Below are 26428 nucleotides of genomic sequence, written 5' to 3'. Positions count from 1 at the left end.
ATTCATGTGCAAATAAACAAATGAGCTGATTTGTATGTGATTCTATGAAGAACCCAAGAGGCAGGGGTGGGTCGAGGCATTCCAAAGAATTACACAGTGTGTTGTGGAGTGTGGGGGCTGTGTGCTCAAGTTGCATGCCAGGATTTACAGCAGCTTCCACTTGGTGAAAGTCCTGGTGCTGGCTTCTGCTACTTTATGGAATAGTGACGAGTGTGAATTTTTGGCATCATTAACCAAATCCGGCCCTTAGTACATGGTGGATTATCTAGGCAGGTTATATTTATTTATATTCCACTTTAACCAAAGTGAATCACAAAATAAAAATGTGGAAGGGCATAATTAAAAAAAAAAAAAAGTCTAAGTCCGATTTGGATGTAGGACACTAGTTGTCCAAAATCAGCATCAGCAAATGACAATTCTCGAAGAGTACATCTAAAATATATTTTTTTTCAAAAGTCTATATGTACATCCAAACATTTAATTATCCAGACCACCACTACTTCTATCTTTATACTACATTCTTGACCAAAAATTCATCCAAGTCCCAAACGCTAAGAACAAGACCTTTTGAATGTGGAAGGAGCCAGCATTGTGATGGACTGGACACCCAGACATGGCAACAGAGCAGAGGGCACAGCTGTGAACTTCACAAAAAGGGTGCCACATAAACATCTCACCAGAACTCCCATATAAATAATGTTGAGCCCTCCTATACCTGTCTACAACCCCAATGGCTGCAGGTGACACCTATATGGAAGCATAGTAGGGTTTTGGTGGGATCACATTTTCCACCATGACTGTAGTGGTTAGAGTAGCTTATGGGTCTGGGTCCTCCTCTCTATGGTTCACTAGCCCACCCCCCAGACTACTCTGCAGTTCTACTAGGCTTTCCTATGCCAGGTGCTGATGTTCCAGAGATAGGTATGTCTGTCTTTATTCTGAATTTGTGGGGGCACGACAGTAACATAGTAACATAGTAGATGACGGCAGATAAAGACCCGAATGGTCCATCCAGTCTGCCCAACCTGATTCAATTTAAAAATTTTTTTTTTTTTTTTTTTTTTTCTTCTTAGCTATTTCTGGGCGAGAATCCAAAGCTTTACCCGGTACTGTGCTTGGGTTCCAATGAACACAGGAGGTGCGTGTTTGGGGGGGAGAGGTCTGTACTTTGTCCCTGCAGTGGTTATCTGGGCACTTATACCTGTCTTTACATCGTCTAAGTCATAATGTATAAGTTCCATCTAAGCAGTCTCTTCAAACCTTTGATTATCCCTGCAGGACGACTAAGTCTAGGTTGGCCCATATCCCACTCCTCCAAAAATGCCCCATTCAGCTCTGGGCGCACAGCAGGATTCAGAGGCCTAAAATGTCCCTGGATACATCCAAAATGCCGTTTCGATTATCAGCACTTGGACTACCTGTCTTTTAGATCGTGCAGGTTTTTAACATATTTAAGTTTCGATTATGAGCCCCATAATCTTCAGCACATACAACAATTCAAAATATGCACAAATACATCTGCTGACATCTTTTCCGCTAAACATCCCTTGTAAGAGCTTTGTGATGTTCACTATTGCACCTTAATAGATGGCAAAGGAGCCACATGATCAAAACCAATGTATTGCTACAAACCAACCGCTGTGTTGCAGCATGTTCTTCCATGCCCAGAACTGTATGGTCACATCTTTTCCATCTCTGCCTTTTCTTCTCCTACATGGTAGTTGGAGGTCTGCTGTTTTGCGTGATTGGATGTCCTTGCACCATTTCTGGCTTGACACCATATTGCTAAAGTTTTACTGTGCACCGATTCTTCTAAGCAGATGTGTTTTTATAGGAGGGAAGCTTGACTTAAGATCAATATTTACTGTAGCAAATGGCTGAAGCCAAACTAAAGAATTCCTCTCTTATGTCAGAATGATCAGCTTGGTTTTATCAGCATGAAGTGCTCTTTGCTGTGCTCATTTTTCCCATTTCTAGAATAAAGAGAGGAAACACATGCCGTAAGAATGGACTTGAATTGCTGATGCTATGGGGATTTTTTTAAATGGCAAGATGAGAACACAGCTGTTTTTTTTAAAGTTAGTTACTTGGGTGCCATCGACCCATGATGAAATCGGTTTTGTGCTAGTCTGCTAAGGTCCTCCACCATCATTCCCATAGCTGTTTTCAACATGTTCAGCCATTTGATTGCAAGTCATCCTCCTCGCCTCGTTCCTTCAATCATCTTGTATGACCAAAACAAGACAGTGGGCTTTAAGTGACATAAGCCGCTCTGATCTCCTCCAGTTCTTCTAGTGGTCCACATTTAATTTAGTACAATTACCTGGGGATAAGGAATACAAACTGAATTTGCACATAATTCACCTTGAGTGACAAGATGGAAGCTAAATAAGAAAAAAGTGCTAGATGTGCTCAGCCTTGAGCACACTTAGCCAGTCAGATTTTCTTGAATTTTGCATGCAAAGTCTATATGCAAATCTGTGCCATGCATATTCATTGCAGATATCCTGGAAACCCAACTGGCTGGGCATGCCTGGTGGACTGAATTGTGACACATTGCTTCATGCACCCCTTCAGGCCACTGGCAGAAAAAGATAGCTAGCACCCCACCACCAGCACTTGTTAACTAGTCTTGGTTTTTATATACCACAATACCACAAACAGTTCAGAGTGGGTTATAGAGGAAGAGACTGTATACAGAGAGTGATATTAATCAAATGGCTCCAGAAAAAGAGAGGAGGTTTTACTTCCATTCCTCTCAATGGAAGCAAAACCCAGATGTTTCTATCCATCCTCGTTACTTCCAGGATAGCTCAATCCCTAATCATTTTCTTTTTTCTTCTCTCTCCTCCACCATATTATTGTCTATGCTCATCCTCACCCAGTTTTTTAGCCCATCTCCCTTTTCTCTTAAATTCAACTTCAAATTAGCATCCCCCCTGCCCTTCCCTCTCTCCAAAAAAGTCAGTCAGCTTTTTCCTTCCAACTATTCCTCAGCTACTTGCTCCTCACTTTGCCAGAGCAGGAACTTATTCCTCACTGTAATATGCAACTCTGTGCTAGCCACACAGTACAGAACTCTCAAGCAAGACTCAGGAACCTAAAAGCCAGGGGGGAGTTTCTGCCCTGGGTGGCTTAAACTCATACAGAACCATGAAGAGGAGACAGTCCCTGTTCTGTTGATGTCAGTTGCATCAATGGTACAACAACAAAAAAAAGCGGCATGAAAATTCAAAGTGCCAACTGCAAATGTCTGAACAGCACGGCAATCTGGCTCCTGGGATTTATCAAGTCCTGAGATAACAGTACCTTCCGTGCCACCCACCTTTACCCCATGAATGCAACCAGTGGAAAAAATTTCCATCACCCATTTCTACAAATGTATATGGGAAAGCATTTCCAAAAGTATACCTTATTGACACACAGGCGTATTTTCAAAGCACTTAGACTTACAAACTTCCATAGGTTACTATGGAGCCTATGGAACTCTGTAAGTCTAAGTGCTTTGAAAATGAGCTACATTGCCTTTACAGCTGTCACATAACAATAGAAAATAGTTATTTCTGGAGGGTAAATATTCTAAGCAAAAAAAGGACGAGCCATGCTCCAGACCTCCTCCTAACCCCAACTGCAAGAATAATCTGGCAAACAAACTCCTTGTCTACAGTGGTGTTTCAGAAGCCCTTTTCTTTAAACACGGAGTGCTATGAAATGTCCTACTGATAACTTAAGGAAAATTCTAGCTCATTCCATGAATACTAACAAACATATCCTAGAGTCTAAAAGAAACATTACGAGGGATCTATGCCCCATGCTTTTTCCCTTTGTTTTCTCTGCACCGTACCACATCCTTCACATGTTTCCAAGGTGTCCTCAACTATGACACTCAAGGAGGCCAAATACTCTTCTGCCAGTCTGTATAAATAGAATGACAGCAACTAGGGAGACGTTAGACATTATCAGGTAAGAGCAGTCCTTTCATTTCACCTTCCCTGTTTTCTTTGAGAATTTTCTCTTTTTAATCATAACTGTAATTTAAAAAGAGTGAGAGATTTTTGTACATTTGTAATTTGCTGTATCTCCTCAGTTGAATTTACCGTATATACTTGAATATAAAGTGATCCTGGTGAGCCAGTCTACAAAAAATTGACAATATCCACTGCTTTTTTTTCTAGCCTAAGCAGCGTAAAGTCTGTTTTTTGTGGGTTTGGTTTTTTTTTTTTTGGGGGGGGGGATCTTCCCAGATAATTGTGACCAGGATTGGCCACTGCTGGAAACAGGATACTGGGTTTGATAGGCCTTCAGTCTGTCCCACTATGGCAACTCTTATGTTCTTAAGAGAATAGGCTACAAGATCCGATGTCCCTTTTCAAGTATTAAAATTAGGCCAATAAAAAGATCACTTTATTTCCATTTTCTATTTATAAACGTTTATCAGCACAGCTACAATACTATTTTATCCTAAAGCAAAAAAATAAATAGAATTTTTCTTCTACCTTTGTTTGGTTTCTACTTTCCTCGTTTTCTGCTCATTCTCTTCCTTCCATCTATGCCTCTTCCAGAAACTGGCTGCCTCTCCCTTCCCAGCTGTTTTTTGAACATCTTTATCCTCCTTTCCTCCCCTCAGATCTGGTATCTGTCTCCTGCCCTCCCCTCAGGTCTAGCATTTTTCTCTTCTCAATTTATTTTCTGCCTGTCTAAATTAGATTAAATTCTTGCTATCCAGTCCTCAATTTCCCTTTTTTCACCTCTTTCCCTCAACCCTTCACGTCTTCTCCAAGAATCTTGGTAAGCTTTGAGCATGTGCAGATGCCCAAAGCGCTGCACCGAATCTGAATACAGCATTGATAGCACAATGTCAGGGAGTGGGCCGTGCATGGAGGAAGGTGGCTGCGAGATTTATCATGGGGTGGGGCGGGGGAGATCGTTCTATTGAATATTACAGCCCTGGTAGTCATTGGGAGTCGGAGAACAGCCACGCCATCGGTCCAATGGTGGCTCAAATATAAACCGAGACCCAACATCTGAGTTTATATTCAAGTATATACAGTACTGACTTATTTTCTGGCATCCACTTCGGATCTGTTTGGGAGGTGTGCTATAAATACTTAAGATTAACATGTAAGCTATATATTATGTATATTGGTATTAGATCCTTCGTATGTGTTGAGTTAGGATAAAAACTTGAACCGTGACTAAGGCAAATTGTGACCCGTTAACTATATTTTAACCCGTTCTGAGCTCTTTCAGGAGGACAGGATAGAAAACAAAATAAATATGAGGAAGTAGCTGCCGAAAACAGAGACGTCTGCCATATTTTCTAAACGTTTGGGGTTTGCTGGATTCTTATTGTCAGACTGATGTATAAATTTATAAAACCTGGCTCTTGTTGATGGCTTGGAGGATATGGGGAGGGTTTATTTGTGATTTAAAAGTCGATAAACATTATTGAACTAAAAGCAAAATCTAAAAGGTCACACTCTTGTCATAAGCTCAAAGAAAACCTATTACAGGCAGTCCTAGACAGGTTTACACTGGCTCAGCTCAGCCGTTTTACTGCCACATAAACTAAATGTTTTCCTACCCCAGAACTCCAGCAGCCGTGCCACAACTTCCTCTGCAGGGCATCATGTTTCCCATGGTTACAGTCTGGGGCTGCCTTTTGGTGACTTTGCTTTGGACAGAGGGTACATGGGCTGGATCAAGCTTTTTAAGCCCTGCTGATCTCCATACGCCAGAGGTAAAGTTTATGTATTTCTCTCTCAATAAGCACTGTAAGCTTGATGTTAGCCTACAAAGCAATAAAGATCAACTGATAAATTATAGGTAAGACCTTTATTGAACTAATAATGATACATGTATGAAACATGTAAAATTAGTCAAAAGCTAGACACAAGCCTGCTAGAAACCTAGCTGAAAGACCCATCTGCTCTGAGCATCTCCCCGTCCTGTCGTACTACTGCAGCTCTTTGTCTTCACTTTTCCTGGTTCAATGTCTGTCTCCAATACCTTTGGCTTGCTGGATCTTCTGGAACTAGGAATGCTGGGGGATTGGGGGGAAAACCATGGCTCTTGCTTAAGTAGGGCTCATACCTGCTTGGCTCCAAAGGTTCTAGTGCATGGCCTTTGATCCCAAGCAGTGACATTTGGGAGTAGAGGGAGGAGGGGGACCCCTTTGTAGTTATCAATTAAGGTTTACAACACCAGACCTGTCTTGGTTCCAACTCTGCTAGAAATAGAAGATATCATAAGGAAACTCTCACAGAAAGACAACACTGTTGATCCAGTAAAAGTGGTGGAGGCACAATCTGTATGATTATTTAATGCATTTACTCTCTTTCCCCAAAATAAACACTTCTCATCTTAGATTCTTAGTCTAGCTGAGCTGCCTAGACTCTGCATATTGTTTGCTTTTCCATTCCTAAAGGGCTGCACCTACAAGAGATACTCGATAGAACATTATCATTCCGAGCAGGCAAATGGAACAATTGATTAACCAACTTCATCTCAAATGCACTTTCATACCAAAGTTTAGGAAGTCAATCAAAACTTATCTCTTTGACCCCACTTCAACCTGATGTACTTTCAAAACACTTCCAGATAAATTGTCCAAACTTTTCTTATCTATCTGCTCTTACCACAACCTCTGGCAATGCGTTCCAGAGCTTAACTATTCTTTGAGTGAAATAATATTTCCTCCTATTGGTTGTAAAAGTATTTCCCTGTAACTTCATTGAGTGTTCCCCTAGTCTTTTTGTAAATCTTGATGCAGTAAAAAAAAAAAAATGATCCACTTGTACCCATTCTACAGCACTCAGAATTTTGTAGAATGCAATTATATCTCCCCTCAGCTGTACAACATCCTGAAAGAATCATGTAGTGGCACTTGCCACCATCTGCAATATTAAAAAGAACAGGCCCCATAACCAAACCTTGTGGCACACCACTGGTAACTTCTCTTTTCTCAGTGCGATCTGCATTGAGCACTACCCTGTCACATTCCACTCAACCAGTTCCTAACCCACTTGGTCACTAAAGGGGACTAGAGGGCAGCGTGGAACAGTCTAAAATACACACCTAGTGCAGCGCTCTTCCTCCATCCAAGTCTCTGGTTATCCGGTCAAGGAACTTGGTCAGATTTGTCTGATAAATCCTGGCTCAAGTCCTGTAATCCACTGGATTCTGGAAACTTCCCTATTCTCTGTTTTAAAAGTGTTTCTGTTAATTTACTTACTGCAGAAGTCAGACTTAGCAGGCTGTCGTTTCCTACCTCTTCCTTCCTTCCATATCTGCATTCTTTCTCGGGTTTGCTAGATGCTAAAAAGTCCAGTCTTTTCCTTTAGTAGCAACTCCATTCATTTACTCATCATTGAAGTAAAAGTAACTAACCTCTAGCTAGCAGTTGCCCCCCTACACCAATGAAAAGTACCTGCAGCCCCTCCAGAATGTTTCGATATTGGTTCCCTCCTGGTCAGACACACCACACATGATGGAAAGACTTACAGGAGATACGCTCTGCATGCTTTCCACCCCCGTATTAAGTCATATTGGCCACTGATCATTTTTCTCAAGGCCCAGCCTGGTTACTCATTGCCATGCAAATAGACCTGGTTAAATTCACACCTGCAATGTGTTCTGTTCAACTAGGTAAGATGCAAAATAGAAGAGAATAACCTGGACACTTTCACATGAAGTCTCAGGGGACCACAGTCCAAGAGGCTGATTCTAAACTAAATCTTCCAACTTCAGTATTGCCCTTGCAGAATGACTATTTTTGGTATGTATTAAGCTTAGCCACATCCAATCATCTAGTATCTTGTTAATTTACAGCCCAGGAAACCTTCTAGAAAGGTTCTTCCACCACAACAGCAGCGTCGAGATTCAGGAGGGATTCTGGGCGATGACGAAAAGCAAACAGAAGACAATGAGGGGACAGAGCTCCAGGTTGGTGCATCTTAAAATCTTTAAACTATGTTACCCGTGTGACAAAGTAAAATGGCCATATATAAGCATAAAATACAATTAATAAGGTAAACATGTAGATAGGCTAATTAAATCCTAATAGGGGTAAAGACATGATAAAGTCTATGTAATACAGTCAAGTCACATTAAGGGCCACACAGCCAATGAACAAATGCATGGGTCGTGTGCAGACTTTGTGGGTATATAAGGTGGGATGTCAGCAAGTTGCCAATATAGCAACTGTGGCTGTCTACAAACATTGAAAAAGGCATGATCACTGACTACCGGGCCAAGGGCAGCAGCATTTTGGTGGAGTTTGTGAACTGTTCATGGGCTGCTGCTGTGGTTAAAGTGTACCAACATGGTAACTATGGGGCACCACGAGCCATCAATGTGAGAGGTGAAAGTTAATTGTGCAAGCTACCATGGAGCAACTCACTGTCCAAACAAACCAGTCTAAAATAACTGTGCAGCGAACCCTGTTGCAGATGAGGCTCTGGAGCAGACGGCTGGTGACTGCACCCATGCTTACGAGGGTTTATCACAAAAAAACGACTGCAATTTGCACAGGAGTACTGACATTGGACTTGCACTGACTGGCAGAGGGTTGCCTTTTCTGCTCATGTTTTGAGCTCCATCAAATGGATGGACATTGGTGTGTCAGGCATGAAACCGCCGAGAACAAACACCCAGCAACCATTGTTGGACTTACACAAGCTGGTGGCAGTAGTGATATGGTCTGGTTCCCTCAATACCTCTGGAAGGCACACGCATCTGATTTGGATATCTCTCTATCCTTGCCGATCAAGTACACCTGTACATGTTGACGGTCTTCCCTATGGCCAATGGAATCGTTCAACAGGACAATGCAACATGTCATACCACCAGAATTGTTCGCAAAGCATGACTGACTTCCAGCTACTTCCCTGGCCTATGAATTCCTCAAACCTTAACCCAATCCAGCACAAATTCTGCACTGTGCCGTAGTGCAGAATTCCAGCAGGAGTAAAAGTTGCAGGAGGTTAAGACATATCACTGATCAGGGAGTCTGATTATCATAGCAAAGTGATGAGCGAGTTCGTTATCCTTAGCAAACTCACCTTTCCCCTTCAGATAAAGGGGAGTAGTGAAGGTTTTACCTTTCAGTGCTCTGCAAAACGGGAGATACCAGGCCATATACCACATACCCAGGGCAAGGAAGGATACAGAAAATGAGATTCTAGGTTAGTTTTATTCCCATCATAAAATTCCTCTTAAAAATGCTCATGCATGCTCTTTTTCGCCACAGTGGAAACCTAAATGTTTTCTTGCTTTCTCTAGTTCAATTTTCCATTGGAGCTAGATGTGAAAATACCAAGAGTCAGATATCATGAGTACACACAGTACATGCAGCAGATGCTCAAAGGACTGTTTGCCGGATACCCACATGGTAAGTTTCTTCTAATACACAATCTATTTGACAATAGCTGCAATAAATGTAGACAGCAAATGACAGACCGTAACACTATTTGTGTTTCCCTTTAGAGAGAGACCAATAAACAATGGAAGCTGAAGAAAACGGGAAGAAGGTCCCATTCTTCTCTGCCTTTTGCAGCACCACTGCTCAATCCTTAATAATTGCTGTATGATTTCCTTCTGTATAATAGACAAACGCATCTCTTCAGTTCTCCATACTTGGGAGACTAAAAACGTGAAAATAAAGAGAAAATAGAAATGCAGGCATTAAGTGCTGTGGATACTTGAACTTAGATGGTCTGATTTAGCAGCAGTTATTTCCTGCACTGGCAAACTGACATAAGAACCAAAGATCACATTTATCTGTTTCTCAAACCAATCAAACCCCAGCTCTGGGCTACAATCCCCTTACAGGAAAGCAGCATCTCCCTCGGCCATTGTTTTCTCCTCTAGAGCTGTGTATGATGTGCATGTCAGAGCTAGGTCAGGTGCAAAGAAAATTCAAGGCTAGAGAATGACACAGGAACTCATTTTCCCATCCCGGTGAGTTCTTTGCCTTTCCCTGCCCCATTCCTGCAAGCTCTGTCCTCATCTGCACAAGCCTCAAACACTTTAAAATCATAAATGTTCTAGGCTTGTGTGGTAAATCAGAGCTTACAAGAATGGGGAAGGGACAGCGACAAAACTCACGGGGACAGGGACAAATTTGTCCCCGTGTCATTCTCTAGTGGGTAGCTGAGCGGAGGTAAAAACCTTGAGAATATTTTTGCAAATCTCATCTACCTGCAGCGCACCATGGCCACACGAATGCTTCTTTTTAATACGGCTAGAAGTATGCAACTGGGGCAGCCACATATTTCTAGCCACATTTGAAAAAGGGAAGGCAGGCAATTTTCAGTCAGACCTTTATTCAGTTAGTGTTACTGAAAAATTCTTCTCTGCGTTTGGCAATCAAATTATGAACACAAGATGAAATGGAAGAGGCAACATTTGTCTAAGGAAACTCCAACATATTTCCAAGACCCAATACAATGAAATAAATGACCCTGCTGTGGCTTCTTGAATTGCTAAATCATGGAATTCCATCAGCAAATCAAGTGCTAATCTGCACAGATCTGATCCATTCCCTACAAAGCATCTGAAATGATTGCATATAGCTTTGTATTAAAAAAAATGGTTGTTTGTCCTGCATCCTCATAAGTTACCATATTCTATAAACTGAGGTGACCTTTTTACCCTCAAAAAGGAGGAAAAAAGGTTGACTTGAATATAAACCAGGGGTTTATATTCAAGTGCCCTGCCAGGCTCTGCACCCAGCCCCCATCCCTCCCTCAGGCCTGCTGTAAGTCCTAGTGGTCCAGCAGTGGGCTGCCTGACTGACACATCCCACCTACCAGACTTTTTTTTAAAAAACCTACCTTTAAAGCCCTTGTGGTTCAGTGGTGAACCGGGGCAGGAGCAATCTTCCTATACTCCTGCCCCCTGCAGAGCTGGTCTACCCATTCTACTCCACTCATTTTATAGACCTTGTTGCTCTTGGCCTCAAGCAGAAACTGTGAACATAATCTCTGGCTGTAACTGAAGATTTTAGCAAGTTTACAGGGAAAAGCAGCATAAAGGCAAATTCTTTCCTTGGAGAGCTGCAAAGGTTTGGACAAATTCCTGGAGGAAAAGTCCATAGTTTGTTATTAAGACGTGGGGGAAGCCTCCGCTTGCCCTGGATCGGTAGCATGGAATGTTGATACTCTTTGGGTTTGGGCCAGGTACCAGTGACTTAGATTGGCCACTGGGCTTGATGGACCATTGGTCTGATCCAGTAAGGTTATTCTTATGTTCAAATACTCAAATGATTCCCAGTAAACAAGAACACTTAATCCTAAGAATCCCCCCCAAACCACGAGGAGACTCAGTGCAACCTATCTTGGGACTTATCTACTGTCTGCTTTACCTGCACAGATCTTTGCTATATAATAATGTTTCTGATGCAGAAGAGAGAACAGTTGCACCATGTTCCACAATCCATCATTCCACACAGCAAAAGAAAAAGGATCCAGCTCTGAAAGCTTCAAGCCCAATTTCCAGGGTTGCTGTTAGACTTGCTGGTGTCCAGGACAGAAATTTGGAAGGGAACCCCAAAGCCACATTTGTAGGCTGTACTTTCTTCTGCTTTGGGCAGTTATGGGAGCCCTTTTTGTACCCTCCTAATCCCAGCCCTACTTATTTCAGATGACATCACAATGTCTCTCCCTTTGCAAGGTTAAAGCCTACCCCAGTCTCGTGGAAACCTCAAGAGTCCAACGGTTAAAATTCTACCTGCCAAAGACCAAGTTATGCATGTTACAAAAAGTATTCTTTTCCAATTAACCAACCCCCCTCCCAAAACGGACTTGCAAAATCTGTAAAATGTAGCTCTGAGATTGCCTCACGTCTGCGCTGTGCAAAGTCATTAGCCCCCTACCTGCAACAGTAGTCATCAGGGTTCTCTCTTTTCACCTCCAAGCTCCCTCTGGAGCCAGGCCATTCCACCGGAGTGGGTGCTGCTTTCCTTTCTCAGGACAAATGAAAAAGGACTGTTATAAAACAAAAAGTTGTTTAATCCACTAAAAGATTACCACTTAGAAAAGCTCAACTGCTTTAAAACATTCTAACTTTGTTTACAAATTATATAATCGCAGACATTAAATTATAAAAACACAAATAAAACAAGGGGCGTCCTTTCCCCAAAACATAAAAGGTCCAAACAAAACATATTCCACTTTCTGATGCAGCTGTTCATGGATACCCATTATCCATGTTTGTGGTCCATTTTTTTTCAATGTCAGACATTTCTTCATTTTTTCATGTTTTCTTCTCTGAATAATCAGAAGACACACTGTGGTTGAATCATACGTTGATTTGCTTTGAAATGATGAATCTAGGACTAAAACAAGTTCAGCTATAACGTCTGTCTGCAGGACTGGAGGAGAGAGACCCTAAAAACATCCCATTCCTTCTGTAAAAGGGGAGCTTTCCTGGATCAGGGAAAGAAAATACAATAAAAACATTTCTTTAATGAACCTCTCTCTTTGTATTTAAAAAAAAGATAAAGCTAAAGATTATAGAGTCGCTTGGTGTTCTGCCTCAGCACGCCCAGGACAGATGAGATTGGCAGTTCTTTGAGTCTAGCGATCTCTCCAACAGTGTGAAGTGCCAGCCCAGGATGAGAGAACCGGCATGTGTTTTTGGGAACCTAGTAAAAGAAAACAAATCTTTAACCATTTGGTGCCTCTCTTCTACAGAATCCCCCAGGAAAAAATAAAATATTCACATCACACAAGGGTCTAAAGGTAAAATTAGGGCTTACCTGATCATTTTCTTTCTCTTAGTCATAGCAGACGAATCCAGATGGATGGGAAGGTCTTGTTGTCAGAAACGAGGAAACTCAAAACTCCTCTCTCAGATCTGCAATTTAGGTACTGAAAGAACAAGAGGCCTCGGACTTGGGACTATGCTGAGATACTGGGTTCCACCAAAACAACAGGGGAGCCTCCTCTGCCATCCGAGCATTGCGAGTACCCCCATGACGGTTGATGTAAGCTACCGCTGTCACCCTGTCAGAAAGACACTTGACCACCATCCAGAGAGCCAGCAACCACCAATTCAAGCTGTTCCTGGCTGCTGGAGTCCAACAGAGACGCAATACCAGGGACCATTGGCCGAGAACCAAAGCATGTGGTGGCCGCATGTGGGCCCGAGTCCAAGGAATTACTTCCAAAGTCACTGTCTTGGAACCCAGCGCCTGAACATACTCCCAAGTCCAGTGCCTCTGTTCTTTCAGTAAACTGCAGATCTAAGTTTGAGTTTCTCTGGTTCTGGCAAGACCACCTTCCCATCCTTCCGGATTCATCTGCTACTGACAACAAGGAAGCATAATTCAGTGTTTTTGACCCAGCATTTTCAGTTTCCTCTTGCTCCTTTACATATTTGGCTCAATCAGAACCAGAAATCTCCTCTCCCCCCAACCATATCTAAATCTGGTCATTGCAGCAAATTCCTGACTTCTTCCCTCAATACAGCCATAATCATGCCTCCCCTCCTCTCCTCTCCAGAGCACTGTTAAAGTAGCCTTGGCCCCACGCAGGGGACCTTCTGCTTCACGGTGTGCTGTACTTGCTGGTCTGTTGCCAGTGTTGTGGTTGAGCAAGTTCAAGCAAACCACATGTAGATGCGAGAAAGATCAGCTCACATGATGACACAAGAGCTTCTGCTCTAGCTCAAAGACATCATTAGCGCTTCATCACCAGCCATCAATGTGGCAGTTTTAACCGAGGTAAAACTCTGAATAACATGTTCTGCTTTCAACCCACTTGATGTAATCTCACAGCAACACCAGATGCACACACTAGACCAAAATATGTATTTAATCACTTTTTGTTCAGATTCTATTTTCTGAAGATTTACTGTATAAGCCATTCAGAACAAATGCAAGGGCAGACAAACTACAGTAAAAGCAACCATTCATCCAGGTAAAGACCACAGCAACCAATCCTTACCTGCCTAGGCAGAAAATAAGGAGCATCTGTTTCTACAATGATTCGCTCCAGTGGGATTTTTCTCAAAGCCTCCCTAGCTTCGCATGCAGATGGGTAGGTGAGAAGGGCAGTAAATCCTACAGCCAAGTTTGGAAACTCCAGTAAAAATGGTTCTATGACATCGTAACTACCAGTAAAGCAATGCCTGAAGAGAAACAGCCAAAAATTCTCATTAGAAACAGCAGCTTTGACATATAGTTTACAAATTTCTCTCTTAATTCGGTGAAATTAAGCCTTTTTTGGAGAATCCTATAATCTTTCAATGCTGAGTCCTACCCCCTATCATACCCAAATGAATAATGGAATGTTTGGTTCAGAGACAAGCCATATCAACACCCCGACAGATCCAGATAAGAATTGTGTTGTTTCTGGAACAGTTGCCCCCCACTGCAGAACAGGCTGGAGGAGATACACCCTGCTGGGAATCGAGGTTTCTCATTCCTTTCCGATAACACCTGCTATATGGAGGTGTTTGATTTAATGGAAGCCAAGCCCAGTGTTTTCAAGGCCCTCCACAACCCATGGGTCAGTCGGTGTCATTTGCCACTCTAAGAGCAGTTGAAGGTTTGAATGTACAAATTATTGCCTCTGTTTTGGAAAGTAGTTTAACTCCTCCTTTATCCCCTTTGGAAAAACCCAACAATGACTTTGGACCTAATCTGGATGATACTAGAGAGACTTTATGCTTGTCTAATAGACTTAATATTAACCACCAACTTTTATATATCATCACAAGCACTAGCTCAGGATCATTTACAATCAGAAAACAATAATAAATTAAAAAAGGCGAAAATAAATCAATAAGAAAACCCCCCAACAAAGTACAATAAAATCAAAGTAAAATTTAATCCAGATACTTGTTATATAACTGTGTTTTCAAAGATCTGTGAATTTTCATATAAACCTTGCTCTAATCTTAAAATTCAACAGAAGAGAGCTCCATTATCCAGAAGCCACACAACTTAAAAAAAAAAAAAAAAAGTTTCTTCCAATAATTTATCACTCATGTTGCAGAACTGCAGGTAACTCAAATTTGTGAGTTACTGGGAAAACAATTTGTAAGTCCCAAGTCACATTAAAAAGAGTTATTTAGAAAATTTTTAAAAAGATTTTAAATATTTTTATATAGTCTTACCGCTCCATTTTTATTATAAGAGGTTTTTTTGTTTCTTTTTTTTATATATATAAACAATATTTGTAAATTGTGGAATAAAAGACCCTTATACACTTCCCCCTCCGTATTTGTGGGGGTTAGGGGCAGAGCTGGCCCGCGAATATTCAATATTACGAATAACTTTTGGGCTGGCTCTGACCCACCCCCGCCTCCCTCCCGGCATCCCAGACTTTACTTGGTGGTCTAGCGGGCTTTCGGGGCAGGAGCGATCTTCCTACACTCCTGCCCCATGCAGATCACTCATAGCAAATGGCTGCGGGGAGTTCCCGTCGTAGTCTCGAGAGACTATGGGAACTCACGGCAGCCATTTGCTATGAGTGATCTGCACGGGGCAGGAGCGTAAGAAGATTGCTCCTGCCCCGAAAGCCTGCTAGACACCAGGTAAGGTCTGGGATGCCAGGAGGAAGGTCCGGAATGCAGCTTTATTTAAAAAATTAAAAAAAATAATTGTGAATAACCGAATCCATGGATACTGAAACCGTGGATTCGCAGGGCTCACTGTATTGTATTCTGATGTATACTCCAATGCAGAATCAATCAACATGCTCAAGCTACAAATAAATCTAGGGTTATAAAGAAAATAAAAGCATCTCAAATTCAGGTCCCCTGCTGCTACTGGGTTTCCCTTGCCTGGGTTACCCATAGCAGCGTGACTTTATCCACATTCAAATTAAGAACAAATGTCCATCTATCCACCTTAAAAACCTTCTAAAGAAACAACTCAGAACTCGTATACTTGTCGGCTAGTGTAGGAAGAGTAGGAAAAGTGGTTTTTTTTGTACTTAATTGGTTTGATTGCTCCTTTCTACAATGATAAAAATACTGTAGCATAAGAGCACGTGCCAAGGTTTGTTTGTTTTTTTAAATCATCTTTATTCAGTTCCACCAAAAACAGTAACAAACAGACCTAGGCCAAAACAGCATAATAAAAACGAAAGTCTACAAGAGCCAAAAAGAAACAGCGGCAAAGGAACTGGTACTTCATAAAGGACAAAGAGCCATCACACCTCTAATCCCTTCCTTCCCTCCATCTCCCACCCCATGCCAGGGGAGCACAAAATACAAAAATGTCCATAAAAGCATGCATTCAATAACCCACAGTCCACATCACATATTCAACAGGCGACTGCATGCCACTGGTCGTGCCAAGTACTTTTAACGAAAGATTCGCTTCTTACCGCTGCTAATCTTCTTTCTTGTAAATCCACACTTTATTCTGGGATAAACTGGTCCAGGAATAAAGTGGGATTGTACAAAAACTTATCTAGGGCAGTGTCTCGCAAATTTTTTTGAGCCAGGGCACACTAAACCTAGTGCCCCCGGCTCTAGACACCTGGAAGTGCGTTGGTTGTTCACCCTCTCCAAGGTAGGGAGAGCGAGAGGGTACTATCTAAAATTGAAAGGGGATAGATTCCGTATGAATGTAAGGAAGTTCTTCACTCAGAGAGTGGTAGAAAACTGGAACACTCTTCTAGATGCTGTCGTAGGGGAAAACACCCTCCAGGGATTCAAGACAAAGTTAGACAAGTTCCTGCTGAACCAGAACGTACGCAGGTAGGGCTAGTCTCAGTTAGGGCGCTGGTCTTCGACCAAGGGCCACCGCGTGAGCGGAATGCTGGGAAGGATGGACCACTGATCTGACCCAACAGCGGCAATTCTTATGTTCTTATGAAGTCATGCATATGCGTTACGTCAGCACATGCGCAAAGGCCTGAGAGAAGGGATGGCGGAGAGAAGAAGTGCCGGCGTCAGGAGATAGCTTACAGGATGTGTCTCTCTTCGCAAGAAGCCCATCCTGTAGACCAGAAGTGTCAAAGTCCCTCCTCGAGGGCCACAATCCAGTCGGGTTTTCAGGATTTCCCCAATGAATATGCATGAGATCTATTAGCATACAATGAAAGCAGTGCATGCAAATAGACCTCATGCATATTCATTGGGGAAATCCTGAAAACTCGACTGGACTGCCCTTGAGGAGGGACTTTGACACCCCTGCTGTAGACAGTCAGCTGGTGCCGGTACCTCTCCTCTTCCCAGTGTACCAACCACAGCACACCTGAAATTTCAAGAGGCACACTGTTTGCGATGCACTGCTCTAGGTCTTAGAAATGTGATGGATGTTGCTCTTTTGGACTATGACTTCAAAGCCACCTGAAAGGAAGTCTGTTGATCATTACCTGTGTATCTTATAATCTCTTGGCACAAACTTTTTCATGATCTCCAGCAGGTCTGTATCTGCATCTCTACAGTGTATTACTAAGGGTTTCTTCAAAGCCACACCCAATTCCAGCTGCCGCTCAAATACCTAGAGATTACAAACCAGAGACCAAAATCTGAAAAATGTATGCACTAACAAACCAAAACATAATGTGTTTTCAAGTTGGAATGCTCTACTGCAGGCTTTTCAAGCTCTAAATAAAGAGTGTTAAACTTTTTCTTCTCTTCCTGTAATTGCAACACTGACCGGCTCTATCAGCTGGAAATGATGAAACAGCTTCAAGAACAAGGGTGAAACTGTCATTACTGCAACACCACAAAATATTTCCTGCAAAATCAGCAATTTTTCACCTCAACTGCAGGAACTACTTGCAAACTTTACATGTCCTTGACTCAAGTCCCATTTCCCCATAAAATTCTTCAAATAACTTTTCTCAAGTGAAGGCTATTGGTGTAAACATACAAGCATTTCAGTGTGAAGCCTGAATAAAGTAACTCACTGCTCCTATTTCAAGAAACAACATATGCCAGAAGAATTGCTTAAAATGAAAGCTAGCATTCTGTGGCTGGCATCTGTATCATTGGAGACACAAACTAAACCATAGGTTCATTTTCTGCTGTAACTACATAAGACAATCATTTGAAAGCTTTCTCCTTCCCCTCTGTACCCTGCTATCTTGGATAGAAAGATGCATAAACTCCCCCACTTAGTTCTTCCCAGCTCTCTACTTTTTGTTTTGAAGCTTAAAAACTCAAGAGGCACCCCCTCTGCTTAACTGATGTCCAGTTCAACTGGGTTGGGAGCTGCTTCAAAAACCAGTCCAGAAGCTGCATGATCCAGCCTTCACTATGCACTGAAAAAAAACTAAGCATCTAAAATTGCATGATGTCCCTATTCTCTTTCTCTGGGGGGGGGGGGGGGGGTCAAAGAGCACAACTCACAGGTTCTGGATTGGTCTAATGGGGCACTAAGGCCTCAACAGCATTTTTTTGCTCATCGCCAAGATCCCTGAATACTCAGTAGGGCAGGGGTTAACTCGATAGGCAACACACTCTCCAGATGTGTCCCACCAACCCTTATATCAGACTCAGCACTTGGAATACATAGACTGAGACCTCTAGCTGCTTCAAAGCTGAGAATCTCCTCAGGCACCAGAGCCATGACAATTTATACCCGATGCTGCAGCTCAGAAATAAATGACTCCATTCCTGGCAGAGCATCATGAGCAGCTCCTGGAGTTTCCCTGGGAGTGGCAGTCTTGGAAAGCCTCCATCTGACTTTGTGGCTGTCTGCATAAGTATCACCTGCTGTCACCAAATTCAGTACTGTAGTCCTGCTAAGTACAAGTAGACAGGTTTCTAAATAAACCTTTGCTCCACTTTTTTCTCTTAAATATTAAGAGCTGTAACCTACCAGCGAGGCACCAGTTCTTCAACTGGTCAAGAGACTACTGCACACAAAAAGTCTAGAAGTTGCATAGCCCGCCCTGCTGGAGATATAGAATTACTGAGGACCTAGAGCTACACAATGATCTTATATGGATGAACTCACAGGTCTTATTCTGTCTATCTGCTGTTTGACAGGCACAAACCCACATGTTCTTTACTGGTCTGGTGAAAATAACTAACAAAAAAAATTTATATACTGCAAAATTCTATGCAGTTAAAGCAAGAGAACCTGAACAATCTCAACAAAGTACAAAACATTAAGCTTCTAATAATTTAACAAATAAAAAGATTTTTAACAATTTTCTAAAATGCTGGTAAGAAGATATTATTAAATGACTAAAATCTTTATCCCATGTTGCAGCCTGAAATTACAATTGTAAACTGCTTTGATCCTTTTTGGTTGTATATGCGTCTTTTATGTGAGCAACCTTTGATAGATGGAAAATCAAACAAAACAGGTTTACACCGTAAACATCCTGGATTGGCAAGTAGAAAATGGTCCGCTAAATAGCTAGCTGCAACACTTTATAACACATGCAGCCAAATTTGAATATTATTAAAGCAAATCCTTCGACTTTACTGGTTTAAGAATCTGTGGCATATTCCAGTCCTATAACAGAAAACAACTAAAACCAAAGAATTAGTCTTTAAAAATACAGTCTAAACTCTGGGGTCCTTACCTTGTGCTGTGTAGAGACCTCAGAGGTGCATTTGTGTGAATAATCCAGCCCCATTTCTCCAAATGCAATGGCTTTAGGGTGCCTTAAAGCATACAAGAGCTCTTGTTCTTGACGTTCTGTGTAATACTGTGCAAAGTGTGGATGGCAACCAAACGCCCCCCACACCATGTCTTCCTCCAGCAACTCCTTCCAGGGGAAATTCTTCAGAAAGCGGGGATTGCAGAAATCCGTAATGCAACCCTGAAATTCTTTAGGAAATGTGCTGTTATACTCTCGACGAAACTTTGCAAAAGATCCTTTAAAAGACAACTTTGAGTATAACATGTCCAGATGGCAATGTGTGTCAATGAATCCTTCTTGCAGCCATTTTGGTAACTCAACAGGCAACCGTTCCTTTACAAAGTCCTCAGGAATGAAATCTGAAGTCTGCGTATTATAAGAAATGTCCAATTCCACCTCTTTAAATGTTCTCTTTTCCTTATAGATCCGAAAAGAATTAAAGGAAGCTGACTGACAACACCCATCTTCATCTGTTGTGTCAAAATCATTTGACCTATTGAAGGAAGATACTTCTGCTAATCCCACATTTTTGGAACTGGAACTACTACTTAACTCAGCTTGTTTCTGCGCCTTGCTGCCACTGCGTGGGGTGCTAGTCCAGGACTTGGAATAATCACACCGAGGAGGGTACCCGATACACTCAGATGGGGGGCTTGTAACATTCTCTCTTGAGAAAAAAGATGGAGAAACTTCTTCTTGAGAAAACTTGGTTAGAGGTTCCATATCTTCTACATCTGAAAAGTCACTTCCAATGGATGGCTCTCTTTCAATTACAACCTTCTGTTTAAAAAAAATAATATAGGTGAAAGAAGAAGAGAGTCAATTATTTACTGCAAAAAAAAAAAAAAGAATAATAATAATAATTAACATGAAAATATTTGGAAGGATTAGTTTCAGATTCTGAAATATTTGTCAATGCAGAAGACACCCAATGTACAACTTCATACTGTAAAGATTCCTCCAGGAACACATTGGACCCACAAAAAGCTAGCGACATTAAACCACTCAGATGGAACATAAGCAGTATAAGAGGAAAGGTTATTTTTCATAGCACCCCTCCACACTGGAACAGATGTGTATGTGCACCCCAACCAGTAGGTGGAGACAGAAAAACATGACTATATACCAACTATGCAGTCCCTGAGCCAGCCAGTACACAAATAGCCAAGCAGCCATACAAAGCTCCATATTGGAGTGCAGCACAAAATGACCGGATTAGGACGGGTCCTGTACTGATCTGGAGGAACTAAAGCAAATTAGCAGGTAAAATCTAATTTATCTTTCCTTAGCATCCCTCCAGACCAACACAGATGGAAATAGTGACCCCTGCAAACCAGCTTTCAACACCCTCACTTCCTGATAGTAGAAAGCATCCAAACAGTAATGCCTGCCAAAAGAATGGAACAAAGACCTGACCGCCATTTTGCAAATATCTACCGGTGGTACAAAAGCTGCTTGACCCCTAGTTGAATGAGCCGAGTCCCAAAAGAACTGTCTGACCCTGGAGAATGTAAGCGGATTCAATCGCGCTTTTGATCCATTGAGGCAGGGTTGCCTTAGAAGCAGCTTCCCCTTTCCTGGAACCACCGATCAATACAAAGAGCCTATTGGAAGTATGAAACTCCTGTGTGCAGCAATGAGAAATGCACAACACTCTCTACACATCCAGGCAAAACAAGCAGCATTGCTCCTGAATATATAGCCAAAATGAAATCAGGGGAAAACTCACAAACTGCATCATGCGGTCTCCGATTGCCCCCAGCAGAACTGCTGAGAAGGGACTCCAGTGAGAAACGTGGTGGCTGGTCAAAGGCTGTCGCAGCAACAGACATGGCAGAAATTCCCACCAAAAATGTTGACTCCGAGATCGTGCTGGAAATTTGGGCCTCCCCGCACGATTCTAACTGCTGCCACCCAGAAACTAACTCTGCTGTTGACACAGACTCCCCTCCAGAACCAGTCACCAAACATCCCAATTTACAAGCCCCTGCTGAATTGACATTATGGCGGGAACAATCAGGGCAGTTTTTCAGATGTTTGCAGTCTGAAATTTTTAAAAAAAGTGATGGGGTGGGGGGGGTACTACCAAACTCCCAACACTGCCCAGGTTTAAAAAAAAAAAAACCAACTAGGAAAGTTTTTTTTAATAGGCAAGAGCAGACCTCCACCAGCTCTCTAGGCTGTATGTCTGTCTAGAAGAGGAGCACAGTCGAGGTAAAAATAACAAATCTCTAAGGGATGTGGGGAGGGATCTGGACACCCAGGTTTGACAACCCCAAGGCTAGGGATTGTACGTCTGTACCTGACCGGGACTCCATCATCTGCTGGAAACTAACTGGCTGGCTCAGGGACTGCACAACTGGTATATATATAGCAAGGACTTTCAATTTGGTTTTATATACAAAATTAAGAATAATAAACCACAAAATATATTTATTTGAAATCTGAATAAACAACAAAAATATAAAATGATAAATTTACCATGTATTATAATGTTGTAAATTTTTATTTTGAAGCTAGAGTCGGTGGCGGTACATTTTTACAGACTGACTTCACAGCCCTGGAGACAGGGTGACCTTGGCCTAATTCCCTTTCCCAGCCAAGGACCTCCAACAATTGAAACACACTGCAATCAATCACCTTTCTCTGACTTGGCCGTTATCAACCAATCATCTAAGCGGGGATAAAGATTCCCTCCTTAGGGAGACAGTTGAAAATGCCTCCCTGAAATGAGTAAACTTTAGTATTGCTCCTTTGATTAGAATATGGAAATAAGCATCAAAAGATCTATCGATGTAAGGAAACCCCCATAATGACCAAGAGATTTCCATTCAAATCCAGGGTACCCAAACTAAAGAATTGATCCCCTTGAGGTCCAGAATAGGGTCAAAAGAACTGCCCTTTTGGGGCTCCATAAAATAAGTGGGATAACGACCCTGACCTATTCCAGCACTGTGACTGGTATTGTTACCCCCAGAAGCAGATGCCTTTCCAGGATCAATTTGACTCCCATCCTGAAATGCATGGAAAACAAACTCCATCTCATACCTGTTCTGTACATCGTCAAGTACCCACTGGGCCTCAGTTGAATAAAAGAGGCAAAGTTGCACCCCTACTGATGTTCCTTTGAAGAGGACCACCCATCCCACAACTCATGAGCCTATTGCTCCACCAGCACTGGAACCCCTGCGCGCTCCGAGTTTGCATTTATCTAATGGAAACAATTTCCAAAGGTTCCTGGTAGAGAAGACTGCTTGCAGCACCTTAAGCTGACCATAACCCAGGGTCTCTCTTGATCAATCTCTATATCCGTGGCTTAGCCCTAGAGACTCCCCATCTCTAATGAGCTCGAGTTTCTTTAGGTCTGGAAACCAAACTGCAAAGAAGTTTGCACAGTAGAGGAAGTTTTGATACACCTATCAAACGGTACCACAGACTGAATAATTGTGAATTGAATCTACCCATTTCCAATAGAACGTGCATAGATATTTTGTACAAACAAATTTCTCATTTTCCTCCATGCAAACAGCTTTTATTCTGTCTTTACCTAGCTCTCCTCTTCTCTCTCCCCTTTTAATCTGTAAATATTTGATGCGACTGACAAGCTTCTAATAAAGAACTTCCCAGGCAAAACCACAGATCTACAGACTTAAATATTTATGGATGGATGAGAAGTATCCTTGTGATTAGTGCAATGGGCTGAGAACTGGGGAAGACAGGATTCCAATGCTGCATCAGTGGCAAAAGCTCCTGATGACCTTGGACAAGTCACTATCTGTCCTACCACCTCAGGCACTCAAATAAGCTCCTTAGGACAGGAACAAATTGCACCCGAAGACTAATCACTGCTGCATAGCACTGAATATGTCGAGTAGGGCTATAAAACTTAAATTATTATTATTATTATGGATCACTTAATGAGAGCTGTTCAATTACTCATTTAAGACTGGAGGCGTAAAAGAGACATACCTTCCGATCATCTTCGTCTGAATCATCTTCATATAAAAATACCAGCCTAGACGTCTCTGATGTGCTAAGTCCTCCATTATAAACAGGCTGTACCCAAGTGTCAGTGGGCTGTGTGCCATCAACCGATGAGGCACAGCACTTCCCTCCTTCATTTTGAGTGCAATCCTTGCCATCTCTCTCTCGTTTGGATTCTCGAGTCTGTCTTTCATTGCTTGATGAGACATTTCTTGCATGCTCACGCCTTGGTCTGCGAGCTTCTGTTGTCTCGGGTGATGATTTCTTAGGATCTCTGCCTGAACTAGCAGCCTCTCTTCCTTGTTTGAGTGAACTTCCAAAGATATCAAAGAGGGTCCTCCGAAACAGTGCAGAAGACACCTGGTCACTAGATCTTTTCTTTCTTTCATTTGAGGAGTTTTTCTGGGAAGAGGCTTCTCTTGAAGTACGTGACATGGGGAAAAGGCTGCTGTCTCCACTTACACTGTCTTCATGTTTAATCTAAAGCACATGTGAGAGAAAACAGGAACTTGTAATGATCCTCAAATTATTTATTTTTAATCTGTTTACATTCATACACATTTTGATTGCTTTCTTGCACAGCTCTCATTAGGGAGTTATCATGCATTTTATATAGTATTTTCTCAGTCCCACTTCCAAGATTTTGAGTTTATTAGGGATGCTCTATCCCACCCAATAGACTAACCTTTTGGGTGGTTTATGATCTAAATACAGGGTAGTAAGGGATAGACAGCATCTTTGAAAAAGAAAGTTTTGAGGTATATCTTGAATTTATCCAAGGAAATCTGAAGCTGTAAAGCTGTTAGAAGGGAATGCCACAGTTCAAGACTAGACTGAAAAGCGGAGCTGTACTATTTCACAGTATGAAGGAATCATTAACTGGTTTTGATAAGCAGATCTAAGTGTTCTCGGAGGTGTACATGGGTTGAGGAGACATGCAATTTTATACAGAATTCCCTCCCTGTATACCATAAGAGTGTAACAATAGTCCCAACCCTTTTCTCCCACTCAAGCTTGATCTCTCTGGCTCCTTTCCCCCCCCCCCCCCCCCGGGGCCTGAACTACTCTGCTTTATCTGCTCCTTTAGGGTTTGATATCCTTCAAGCCCAACATCATTCATCCTCTGTTTCACTTTTAACCCTCAATTCTACTCTTCCTCTTCTTCCCCTCCTCCAAACACACACATTTCTAAGGCCTCAAGGCCTGACATCTCATTGGCCTCTCTCTCACCTGGCAAATTTAGCCCCAACCTCCATTACCAATTGCTCCCAAACTCAATGTACCTCATAGGTCAAGGACTCTGAGAGAGAAGAACCACTTTCGAAGCTGCCTTCAGGGCAACGAGCTTCCCGTGCAAAGTTTCCGTCTGCGCTTGTGCCAGGCCAGTTGCTGGTTGCCCGTCCCGCCTCTCGGACGCCCAGGCGGGGGGAAGGCTGACGACACCGTTCACTACATTTCAGGTATTTGCTAGGCGATGCGTCGCTCACTCGCTCCCACTTGTACTTGATCTTCCTGCTGCCGTCGCACTGCATGGCCTGAAAAAGAGAAGCTCTAGACCGTCTACGAGGGGGGGGAGGGGACTTAGTCCAAAGAAAACAGTCCCGTCGCCACTGGGTATGAAGGACAAGATACCTCAGGCTCAAGAGCACGTGCCCGGGGGGGGAGGGGGGTCGACTCTTTGAAAGGAATGCCAAGGGTCCGAAGGCCTAAACCCTTCCAGGAAGCGAGGGTCACGGCGCCGCTCTTCAGCCGGGGCTCGGTGTGGCGCAAGCGGCCTTTCCGCGCCTCTTCTCGGGACGCGCGCGCGCATCGCTTCCGTCGCCCCTCAGCCCCTCTCGCTCGTGGTTGGCCGGCCAGAGAGCCTCTCCCCTGACTGGACGCGCGAGACCGGAACCTGCTCACGATTGGCTGCCCCAGCAGCGCGCGATTTCGCTTCGGGGCTGGGCTCGTGGCGCTGAAAGGGCGCGAGGCTGCTGCAGCAGCACGTGGCCGGAAGGAGGGGCCAGAAAAAAGAAAAAGAGGGGACATAAGACTCCCGCTCCCCCTTTTAGGGCTTCTCTCTCCTTCCAACCTCCCTGTCCTATGGGTGGTGCTTCTCCAGCACTCCCTCCCTCCTATTGCTGCCTGCCCCAGGTACCGGAAGTCCCACCCACACCAGAAGTCTCTGCAGAGGCGGCTTCCGGGGCAGGCGGGTGGCAGCAGGCCCCACGTTTCAGTTACGACGGCCAGGGAGGAGGCGGCGGGTGGGGAAGTCAAGAGAGCCGGAAAGCCACCAGGGCAGTCCTTGAAAACGAGAACATGTCTGGTAACACTTCTCCCACCGCTGCCCAGGCTGGTCCCACAGCCCTCCCTGAGTCCCGTTCAGCCTCTGCGGAAACAGGAAGTGACGACACAGGGAGGGGAAGGACGACCTCGACAGTACTGGGTGACATGTTATTGCTTGAGACACAGGGGCGAGGACAAGACTAAGGATGGAGGGCAGGGGAGGAACATGACATGTCTGTCTCCCCATCTTCACCCTGGGTCCAACATGTCTTTCTTCTTCAGGGGAGGTTGAGCCCAATCAGGTCATCCCCACCTCCTTCCCTGTCTTAGCTGCAGTGACAATCACCCCATTATGTACTAATACTAATCATTTCTATAGTGCTATTACACATACTTATGTAAGAAATATGAAAAGCAATAACTTTTATATTAGATATATATATTTGGGGTTTTTTTAAAGCTAATATTGGGGGGATGGTGTTAATTATTGCAAGATGCAAAGACATGAAGAAAGGGGGGGGGGACAGTACTAACAAATTGCTTGAGAAGTACATTTACAGCTATCTGAGAATTCATTGTTTCAAACCACTATAAGGACATGCTGCTTCAGCATT

The 26428-nt window shown here is 43.0% G+C and overlaps 2 protein-coding genes across 3 annotated transcripts; one reads left to right on the top strand and one right to left on the bottom strand.

Annotated features, from left to right (window-relative positions):
- Positions 1 to 1488: 1488 nt before the first annotated feature.
- Positions 1489 to 25927, bottom strand: TATDN2 (TatD DNase domain containing 2). Of its 2 annotated transcripts, XM_033925828.1 has the most exons (8): positions 24833 to 25927; positions 23535 to 24029; positions 19506 to 20345; positions 17337 to 17464; positions 13950 to 14133; positions 11876 to 12646; positions 5585 to 5791; positions 1489 to 2323 (listed from the first exon to the last, which is right to left on the bottom strand). In XM_033925828.1, exons 1-6 carry the CDS (start codon positions 25079 to 25081, stop codon positions 12506 to 12508), a joined length of 2037 nt encoding a protein of 678 aa, XP_033781719.1. In that variant the 5' UTR covers positions 25082 to 25927; the 3' UTR covers positions 1489 to 2323; positions 5585 to 5791; positions 11876 to 12505. The 2 variants fall into 2 exon arrangements, with proteins under 2 accessions (XP_033781719.1, XP_033781720.1); XM_033925829.1 differs by lacking the exon at positions 5585 to 5791.
- Positions 5460 to 9649, top strand: GHRL (ghrelin and obestatin prepropeptide). The gene is made up of 4 exons (XM_033925832.1): positions 5460 to 5740; positions 7831 to 7944; positions 9283 to 9391; positions 9487 to 9649. The coding sequence occupies exons 1-4, from the start codon at positions 5573 to 5575 to the stop codon at positions 9498 to 9500; spliced, it is 405 nt and encodes a 134-aa protein (XP_033781723.1). The 5' UTR covers positions 5460 to 5572; the 3' UTR covers positions 9501 to 9649.
- Positions 25928 to 26428: the final 501 nt, after the last annotated feature.

Source organism: Geotrypetes seraphini, chromosome 17 (genome assembly GCF_902459505.1).
Source record: "Geotrypetes seraphini chromosome 17, aGeoSer1.1, whole genome shotgun sequence".
Taxonomy (NCBI): Eukaryota; Metazoa; Chordata; class Amphibia; order Gymnophiona; family Dermophiidae; genus Geotrypetes; species Geotrypetes seraphini.
The sequence above is the reverse complement of the archived record's forward strand: the minus strand, read 5'-3'. Positions and strand labels throughout refer to the sequence as shown.